Raw genomic sequence first — 10,575 nt, 5'->3', positions numbered from 1 at the left:
TGCCTTTTCCCAAGACTTCATCATAGAGATGCTCAAATCCAATGAATAGTCCACAATCCTGGCAGGGACAGCCCAGTTGAGCAACTTTGGACCACTTTATCCCATGCACAGTTCTGCCCTCAGCTAAAGACACAACCCAGTTATGGTTGGACAGTGTGGTTCACCTTCATGGTCTCCTGGGCCACATAACCTCCAACCACGGGTCCCAGTTCATTTCCTGATTCTAGTGCAAGGCCCTGCGTTTGCTGGGAGTCTATGCCCAGCTGTCATCTTAATAGCACCCACAAACAAACAGTAAAGAAGAGGGAACAAACTAGGTCCTCGAGAAGTGCCTTGGGTACTACCTCAATTTCTAGCAAGACAGCTGGGTAACACTTGCTGAATTTTGCCTGTAACCACTCCATGAACACCTCAACCGGACAAACACCCTTCTTTTCCAATTATGGGTTCCACCCCCAACTACACCGTGTCTTATCCATCACCTCTGATTAGCCCTCCAGCTACAGACTGGGAACAACATGTGCACAAAGTCCAAAAGGAACTAAAAACCCAGCTGGAAAGGTACAGGAAGCATATAAACAACATGCAGACCAACACTGGCAGCTAGGACCTGCTTTACTCAATAGAGAAGAAAGCATAGTGGTCAACAGAGTCCCATGGCATCTACCAGCCCTCACAGAAACTGGATCACAAGTGTATCAGCCCATTCTGTATCACCCCAAAAAGCAACCTGGTCACCTTTGAATTGCAGCTCCTCCCAACACTTCAAATCCACCTGATTCTTCACATGTCTTTTTTAAAACTTACACAGAAAACACACTCCTTCACTGATCCCAACTTCTTCTTCCACCCATAATGATTCACAGCCAAGAAAAGTCCTTAGTCAAGAAGATCCTGGACTCAAGATGGCAGTAAGAAAAATTACAGTACCTAGCACATGGGGAAGGGTACAGACTAAAGGAATGCATGTGGGAGCCCATGGAAAACATCCACACCTCTGATCTGGTACAGATCTTCCACAGAAACCACTCATGAAAACCTGGACCAGTGCCCCCTAGAAGGGGTTGTTGGGGCGCAGGTAATGCCAACCTGTGGCCTTGCACCCAGGGCCTTGGCCTGCCCAGCATGGCAGCTCACCCCAGTTTGCCACCTCTGCAGTGGAACACTGATGCCGAAATGGGTGGCCAGAACACTTCATCTAGACCTAGGCACATGGCCACTCCCTACCACCATAGTGACCAGCCAAGGTCAGCTGACCTCTTGTCCCTTCCCGTATAAGCCTCTGACTTGGAAGGAGAAGGATGTGGGCCACAAGGTGCAGCCTTGTACCTAGACTGATACACCCTTGGATTGTGCTGCTACTGATGACAGATTCTCTGCACACCTGCCCTGGCTAGCCTTCTGACCTCATACTCTGCTTGATCTTCTGGGTCTCCAACTTAGTTCTTCAGACAGATCTGCTGGCTTCTGACTTCCTGGCTTCTGATCCCAAGGTGACCCTCTCTCCCCCCCTCCCCCCCCAGACCTGTCCACCCATGGTCCAGCATGGGTGGAACGGTAGTGTTTCCCTCCATATCTCCTACATAGGGAGTCCTAGGCCCTCTTCCTGCCCTCAGCATCCCTCTTGTGCTAAGATATTTAGAGTCAATATGAAGCTCGCTTCCCCACACAATGGATTCAGAGGCCTTATAGTGGCTGCTTTATCTCTGACTCCAGTGCACCCTTCAGCTCAGGGAACTTCAGGACGTCCCAGAAATGGAAGGTCTCTCAAAAGACCATTGGAGAATTTTACTCTGAAAGCAAAACAAACAGCAGAAGCTATTTCAGTGCCCAGGGTAGAGGTGAGGGTGGTATGGGGAGGAGTTATGCTGACTACTGGAGAGCAGGAGAGTGGATTCTTACCTGTCTCTGCTCTCTGTGCTCAGGAGACAGCTGCTCCAGGTGTTTCTGGAGCAGCATGAGCATGGCTGCTGTAGCAGAGAGATGGGCTCACAGCAAACTGGTGGAGCAACCCCATCAGTGTAGACTCCCTGGAGCTGCTTCCAGTGCCCCATTCATTCCCGATCCCCACCCTAGATATGCTTGTGGGTGTAGAGGTGTGCTTCTCATGCGGGGAGGGGGATACATTCCACTCCCTCCCTCCCCCACAGATACTCTATGGGGCAGGGGCCTGCACCTGCCCATCTCCCTGTGGCTGGACTGCACAGGCCTTGCTCTGCCATGGAAACAGTCCTGGGAGGAGGAGGCAATAGCAGTGCTTTCTCTACGTGGATTCTTCAGGCTGATACACCCCTCAACCCACCATATTTACATTACTGAATAGAGACAAAAACACTTCTTTCTAGGAGTGAGAGAATGGGTTCAGTAAAAAGCCATTTGATCTTTCAATGCAAAATAAAAGCAAACCTAAATGACACTCTTTTGGACTTTCAAAAGAATTCAATTAACTTTTTCCCTTCATGGTACCAGCTGGCACTAGATGCAGTAATTTAGGAAGCCTCGTGCACTCCTGAGAAATTTTGCAGACTGGGATGTATGGTTGAGCACTCATACTGAGCCTCTGCACCTTCTGAAGTTCACACATCACAGTTTATTTCCCCTCTTCTCAACTGACAGTTTTGCCTTACTCTTGTCTATAGCCATGGCTTGTTTCTCACTTGACACACTGTAAATTCTTTTTCTCTTTCTTTCTCTTCTTCCATTTTTTCCTTCTCTCCCGTCCCGTTTCCTTTTCAGTTTTTATTTTTGTTTTTATTTTTCTCTTTAGCCTTCATTCTTTGGTCATAGTCCATCAAGCCACATACAGAAGGTAAGTATTCTGTTTTATGACTATTTCCTGTTTCTGCTCCACATCTATTAAAGCTTCTTTCAGTGCTCTCCTGTCTCCTGTTCCATTCAGAGTGCTTCTATAGTGTTTTTTGGTCACTAAGGAGTCAACTAATAACAGAAATATCTAAAGTCTTTGAAACATTGTGGGAAAGAAAAGGGCACTCGTGTTTTGGATGAAGTAAATTCTAGTTTAAGGTTCCTTCTTATGAAAGGAAAGGTAAGGGAGATGTAAAAACAATAGGTGAACTGCTAGAAAATTGAAAAGTAATTGGTCTATTTATATTTCCTGTGATAGTACATTGCATACATTGCATTCTGGCATATGTCACTTGCCTTAACCATTCATTATTTATTGTTCTTAATTAATATGAGTCGATTGCAGACTTTCAGTATCAAGTTAGGGCTAAATGAGTCTGAGTTTTGAGTACACTGAGCCACTTCTCATGCCTTCATACTTTCCAACTGCAAGAAATGTCTTTATTCAGGACCATATGTTTTACAAAGGAATGTTTCTTAATAAAGAATAATGTCTCAGTGCCCTAGTTACTGTTTGAATCTAATTTATTCATTCCTCTGAGTAAGATCATGATTACAAGGAAATAATGGAAAATGCTTGTCAGAAACTATTTTATTAATAGTATTCTGTGATACAATACCTACCAAACATATTTCAACAGAATCTAATGCAAATATTTTACTATATGAACTGTATAGTTTAAATTATATATAGTCAATGTAAACCTTATTGATATTTTATGCATGTGTTTTTTACTTTATTTTTGTTTTCCTATGATTCTATATCCTTGGTATATTTTCTTGTTCCAGCATACAGAAGAAGCTAGAAATGCTTATCCTGTTATTGAGCAAGACAACTTTGGTTGCCAAGATGGAAATGGACATTACAATTTCAAGATATTCAAATATATACTCTATTTTGTCACTGAAGATTTAATTTTTTTGACCATTTTAGACAGAAGATGAATTAGGATTTGTGGGAATTTCTTAATCTGGAGTCTGCTTCTTTGGCATCTCTGACTGTACATTTTTATAAGCTAGAATTAGAACTGAAAAAGCAGAAAGCCAAAAAAAAGACATTTTATTAACTATTACAGGCTTCTTTAAGGGAAGCCCCATCTCTGCTGCTTGAAATAAAGGCTTTACATAAAAAGCAGTATACTAATTCAGATACAGTGAATATATTTTGGTTCCCTGCTAAGCAGGTAGTAAACTGCTTCTGTAAAGAAGTAATCATGTCCTGTTTTTTGTCATCCATTTATATTTGTTATTTGTAGTTATTTAAATATATGTCTTGAAGGAAGTTTTAAAAAGAGTTCCAGATTAGTCATGGATGAAAACATAAATGTAAATGAAGTGTTTTGTTCCAAGATGTTTTGCATTCATTTCAAATAGAAAGTAGAACTAATTTGTTTGATGAAAATTCAGAAGAATGTGTTTCTTTTCCATAACACAGGGTATGTATCATGATTTGCTGAATATCCAATTTACTTGGTGAGTGAGAAGCATGTGGCTAAATACTTTGAGCCTTCAGAATTTAAAGTTTGCATTTTGTTCTGAGGTTTTAGTAAACCGGTCTGTGCAGCACTAAGAGAAAAATGGCACAACTATATATAATTTACTTAAGTTCCTGAATGGCAATGGAGCATTTATCATCCAACTGGAACTTTCAACCTGAAAATAAAATAAAAATGAAAATGTCTCCTCACTATCCACGTGTGCAGAGCACTGGAAGATGGAATTTTGTAAAGGAAGAGGAAAGTATGATTAATCTGAAGGGAGAAGAAGGCACAAGTAATGAAGGAAGAAAATCCCAGAATGTATCTTTTGGATTTAAAAATGACAGATAAGAAAAATCATGTCCTCGCTAAAAACATACACAAAGAAAGAAAAATCAGAAAGAAAGCACAAAGATGTATTTCACCAAAAAGGAACAAAAGCAGCAGAAACTAAATGCCGAAATCAGGATTTACCAATGATTATATAAAAAACAGCTCATCTGGCCTTTTTCACAAATACGGTGTGTTTAAAACAAAGACATGATTAAGAAAATATGTCTCTTGTTTTGGAAGATAAGAGAGAAAAGAGAAACTGAAGGAATTACTGAAAGGTAAGAAAAATGACTGATAGACAGTTATTGTTTATAGGTTGCTGCAGTCCTCAGGCTCAAATTGTTTTGATTATATTATGGAAAGGTTTATAACCTGACCAGTATTTGCATGTAAATAGTATTTACTCATGCTTCATTTTTTGTCAGTGGGTCCACTATTATACTTCAAGATAGCAATATTTTCTAGATCAATGCTTAGCTCTAATCAAATATTACTTTTTAAGGCTCAAAAGTCTAAGTTTTACACATAGTGGATAATCACTTTTCTTACAGTATATATTATACATATAACAAAAACATTATTATTTCCTTTTGAGACAGACTGAAAATATACCTAGATATGTATATTTTAATAGTTTCATGTGGCTTCTTTTTAATTTATATTGTTGATGACTTGCTGCCATGGTTATATGGTTGAGCACTGTACCAATTATAGTTATATTGGCTTTAATTTATGTCTGAAGAGTGTCTGTGAATCAGCAGTGGTTTCCTCCAGTTACATCTGTGTCAAAAAAAATGGTGCATGGAAGCTTTTGGCAATGATTTCACATGCACACACCACTACCACCCTCTATTTAGAAGGGTAAAAGTGGTTCATGGCAGTTCTTCATAAGGTATCTTAGGTTTGATCCCTGCTTTATTGAGAGAGAGTGCCTGCTGGAAATCACATGACAATAGTTCCTGTGTCCCAGCTCAATAGAAATAGTTTTCACATGGCTTTTCAGAGCAAGATATTCCTTTTTATTGGCTATGGCCCTGCAGGGAAAAATCGGAAGCAAAAAAACCCCCATCATCATATGCTAGTCTCTGTGTCTGAGCATGGCACATAGGGAATAGTTATAAGAAAAAAAATGCATTGATACCCTTCCTGTCTGAGTAAACAAAAAAGAAAGAAGCTCAGCCTGGCTTTATGGGGGCATTTGATATGAATTTCAGAATCCTATAGCATTAGAAACAAGAAGCCATCCCTGAACTAGAAAACAAACACATTAGGTACCTAGGAATTACATCCAGCATTCACCCTTGTCACAGAAACTAGCCTTCATTGACTCCTTACTCTCCAAAAGGTTGAGTAAAAAGATTGATTTTGCTGCATGCACAGCACATCAATAGTTTGAAGTTATTTCAGATCCCAAGATGCCAAAATTCCAAATCTGGGGGTTCTCACAGAGCATGTCCAAGTACCAATTTCTCTTGCTTAACCTAGGCTCCCACATTGTGCAACTCACTAATTTCAACTCTGCCAGAGTACGACTTAATGCTCAGTTGTCTGAAAAAATAGATTTGAGGTGTTCCAAGATGGCACCCAACATTACTGAACACACCGGTTCCTAGGCCCCATACAGATATTCAGTTTCTACTGGGAGACTTGCCACTCTCCCATTGGAACCATGAGTGTGCGGACAGTCAAGTTTTTTCACCCAGAGCCAAAATGGGCACTCCAGGAGAAAAATTATGTGACTACAACCAAATAGAAATTGTTCTTGGGAGAGTTGCGCATTGGGAGAATGAACATATATGCACATTTTCCCACAGCTTAACTCTTCCTGGGGGCCATGAGGAGTGGAACTGCAAGGAAAGTCTCCCATGCCTTCCAGAGGCCAGAGTCACCCAGTCTGGAGAAGGTGTAGGGGGTACCTTCTCCTGCCCCTCCTGTAGACCAGGAGGGGAGGGAAAAAGTGGCCACCAGTTATTCCCTGCCTACTTCTTACTCCAGAGTCTCCAGGGTGAGAACCAGGCAGGGGACTTTGCCCTGCTGATCCAGTCCGCAACAGGAATGGGAAGCATTAGGCAGCCCATTCTTTCCCCAAACTAGGGTCACCTGTGAGGAGCAGGGTAGAGGGGGCTTGCAGACTGAAAGTTTTGTACTGCTCCCTCTCTGGAATCATTTCTAACAGTGGAAATTTTTCCATCTCAGGCCTGAACTAAGCACCTAGACTCTCTAAACATTGAGCAGTCATTGCATAGAATACGTAAGTATTAATACAGAAGTCCTTGAAAGAGAGATTGGAATCCAATTGTCCCTCTCCTGAATGAGTGGTCTAACCACTGATTTACAGGTTCATGTTCTTTCTTTGTCCCTCCCTCTGGCCCAGTGAATCTTGTCTCTCCCTCTGTATTGCAAAGTATGATTCCTTTTAACACAGTTGTTCCCAACCTTTTGTTATACTATGGACCAGCAAACTCACTCAGAGAATTTTGGGACATTGGGTATAGAAATTTACATATTTAAATTAAATTTTTATATGCGGAGTGGGGGTTGTGAGGATCGAAGGCAGTGTATGACACAAAACAAACTCAATAGGCATAGGCACGGTTCAAAACAGATCTGCACATATAACGCACAGCAGTTTCAGAGCCTGTGAATCTCCTGATGGGATAAACCCACATATTATGTACAAGGAGTCATACTTGCAATTGAAGATTGCTTTGTTTCGTTTTTTGGCATTTTCTTGGCATTGTACATCCTCTGCTCAGTTCTCCTCTCTGTCATTCAGAACTTCATTGTTCCTTTTCACAGAAGCATTCTTTCCAAAAAAACAATCCAATGAAGTTTGCTTGATCATCTCTTAGCCATTGCATTCGATACAGAAGTGACTAGCCACAGTTACCACGGTCCAATTTCAAAAACTAAAGTCACAGTCACTGGCCAAGCGAGGACATTCTTGCCCAGCCAATCAGTATAGCATGGGCATGGCCTGGGCATAGAACTGCTGCTAGCAGTGTTTAAAGGTCATGCCGTGATCCAGCAGCCAACCCTTTGCGGCCCAGTACCAGGCCATAGCCCAGTGTTTGGGAACCTCTGCTTTAAGGTGAAGAGAGGGACCTCATCACAAAATAGCCCATAGCCAAGTGTTATATCTCTATCCAGAGACGTGAGTGTTGTTAGCTTGAGGCATAAAATCAAGATTTCCCCTGTCCCATGTGAGTACTGTAACCATGAAGTTGTTGCATAAAAGGGGAATGTCAGCACCACCAGTAGTGTTTTTGAGTTAAAATGGCTCCAGCTGCTGTGCTTTGAATGGAATTCACTCCCATAGGTATGAATTAGGTTCAGGTAAGAATGAGCATCCCAATCAGCCATCCACAAGGGCACAGGAGATAGCTCCCTGCCCCCAGTAGCGACTATGTCCCCCTGCCCCAGCAGCAGGGAGCTCCAAGCCCACTGTTCCCAGATTGCAATTGCAGAGCAGAGGCTAAAAGATTCTCATCTCCCAGCCCCTGCTCCACCATTGTGATCAGGGAGCAGGGGCTGGGAGATGTTTATCTGGTACCAGTGGCTACATGATGACCAGGCTGCTGCTGGGAGATGCTTATCTCCCAGATCCTTATATAGAGATAAGGGTCTTCCAACCTAAGCCCACAACTGCTGGGCTCAGCCTAAGAGATGAGCATTTCCCAGCAGTGGCTCTGCAGTTGTGGAGCCAGTGCTAGGAGCTCGCTGCAGGCAGGAGATGGGAAGCTTGTTTCCCGTCCAGCTCCAACAGTGTGGACTTTGTGGTGGAACAAGCTCCCCAGCCTGTTCCCCACCCCCAGCTCCATACTCACAGAGCTGGGCAGGGAACAAGTTCCCCAGCCACCATGCCCTCCACGGGAACAGTTCCCTGCCTAGTCTGGAGCTGACTGGGACCTGCCCCTGACCGGGTCAGCTCCCAGCCAGCACCAAGTATGTGCAGCCTGGTGTTGGCTGGGAACTGTCCTGTTTTGGGCAGTCTGCAGCCAGCTCCAGGCTGCACATGCAGACTTCCCTGTGCAGCCTGGACTGGCCAGGAACTGTTGCAGTCAGTGGCAGGTGCTAGCCCCGTACTTCAATCAGGTGATCGAGGCATAGGACTTAGAAAGAGCTGCAGGGCTCTTTCAAAACTAGGTGCCCCTGATCAGGGAGCCAGGGCCAGGAGCTCCCTGCTGTTGGGACAGGGGGACATTGTCCCTGTCCCAGCAAAAGGCAGCCCTCCTGGGGCCAGGAGCCCCACCCACTATAATGTACTTCTGCTGTCCTTTTGGCTATCGAATTTAAATGCAGCCAGACAGTTCTTCAGAACTAGCCATGTTGTGCTAGATGAATGTATATACTAGGGGTATACAAGGTTCTTTGGATAGATGTGATATCTTTTATTAGAGCAACTAAATAGTTGGACAAATTGTTCTTTGCAAGCTTTCGGGCACATACTCTCCTTATGCCTGAAGAAGGGTGTTTGTGCCCAAAAGCTTGCAAAGCATATACTGTCCAACTATTTAGTTGGTCTAATAAAAGATATCACATCTCCCCAAAGAACCTGCCTATGTCCGTAGACCAACATGGTTACAACCAACAACTCTATATACTGAGGGTATGGGAGAAGTGAATTTATTAGCTAGAACTGACTATCAGAATCAGCCACAGGAGGGAGCTACAGTCAAAAAATAAGCATCAGTTGGCTTGCTTGGCTATGTGGTTTGGAGTGTTTTCAGGTTATGCTGTCTTAATTATTCTTACAGTGCTTGGTTAAAGTTATGTTTGGACTCTTAGAGCCATAAGAATAATTAGCATTTGTGCAAGTCAAAATAAATGATACATTTCCAAATAATATCTGTCAGAATTCTGCAGTTGTCACAAAAAACAAAATCATCCTTTATTTTCTTGATTTCAGTCTTATAAACAGCAAGTTTGTATAACTAGCAATTTCTAATGAAATGCAATCTTATTGTGATGTGCTAGTTACAGGAGACTCTATTTTTGTTAATGTTCCAAACTAAGTATATGCTTTAGTGGCAAGTTGGTCAAAAGGCACTGAATTCAGTATTTGTGTATGTTATGGGTAGAAGCCACAGACACAAGCAGACATCCATACAGATCCACTGGCTTTTATTTAAAATGCTGAAATAAAACTTTCAGAGCTAAATTTCTTAAACTTAAAATAGCATACATGGCACAAAAGTTGCAACTGCACACTCAAACACATGCCTACATGCAGTTGTTTTGTAGATATGCACATTTTCAGCTACCTTGTATGTCTTTCTAGATGGCTTGATTTCAATAGAAATTGTCAACACTGCATCTCTTAAGAGTTCTTCCACATTTTCCATAATCAACGAGTACTGCCAATATAAAGATTCTTCTTTCATTCCTTGAACTCTCACAACAGCAGAGATTTCCTAAGCCTTAAGAAGGGTGATTGCACCCAAAAGCCTGCAAATAACTTTTTTCCAACTACTCAGTTGGATATCTAATAAAAGATATCACATCTACCCAAAGAACCTTGCCTGCCAATTTAAAGAGAAGTTCATAACACACAATGAATATCTACTTAAGACTTAAAATGGCATTTCAATGTGGATTCAGAGAGCTGTTGCATTGAGGGATGTTGACATTTGTTTTTCAGTGATGCTACTCAGGCCCCCTCCCCCCTCTACATGTACAAGAAAAGGCATGATGGGATATAATGCACAATCTACATAATTGCGCTTCCTGCCATACTACATGTGCATGCAACACATGCATGGCTGGAGGTGTTATTGTATGATCACAAATCAAATCCCATCAAGCCTTATTGCTGGTGCAAGGGAAGTCTGATCCCCAGCTCCCTTTGCAGTAGCAAGAAGCAAGATCCCATGGCTGGGAGCCCCTACAGCTGACAGAG

The 10,575-nt window shown here is 42.4% G+C and overlaps 1 protein-coding gene and 1 long non-coding RNA gene across 4 annotated transcripts in view; one reads left to right on the top strand and one right to left on the bottom strand.

The window, feature by feature from the left end:
- Positions 1 to 5,307, top strand: part of JAKMIP3 (Janus kinase and microtubule interacting protein 3) — a 91,249-nt gene extending 85,942 nt beyond the window's left edge. For 2 of the 3 annotated variants that reach the window (XM_019556317.1, XM_019556315.1), the window contains exon 20: positions 3,655 to 5,307. In XM_019556317.1, the coding sequence (XP_019411862.1) occupies positions 3,655 to 3,810 (156 nt within the window). In that variant the 3' untranslated portion in view covers positions 3,811 to 5,307. Of the gene's footprint in view, positions 1 to 2,767; positions 2,810 to 3,654 lie in introns of all 3 variants that reach the window. The other variant, XM_019556316.1, reaches the window with a different exon arrangement.
- Positions 543 to 7,649, bottom strand: LOC109324320. The gene is made up of 3 exons (XR_002104902.1): positions 7,497 to 7,649; positions 1,342 to 1,344; positions 543 to 553 (listed from the first exon to the last, which is right to left on the bottom strand). It is a non-coding gene; the product is annotated as an uncharacterized LOC109324320 (long non-coding RNA).
- Positions 7,650 to 10,575: the final 2,926 nt, after the last annotated feature.

This window comes from Crocodylus porosus, unplaced genomic scaffold (genome assembly GCF_001723895.1).
Source record: "Crocodylus porosus isolate Cpor-Errol unplaced genomic scaffold, CroPor_comp1, whole genome shotgun sequence".
NCBI lineage: Eukaryota > Metazoa > Chordata > Crocodylia > Crocodylidae > Crocodylus > Crocodylus porosus.
This window is presented reverse-complemented; position numbering and strand designations above follow the sequence as displayed.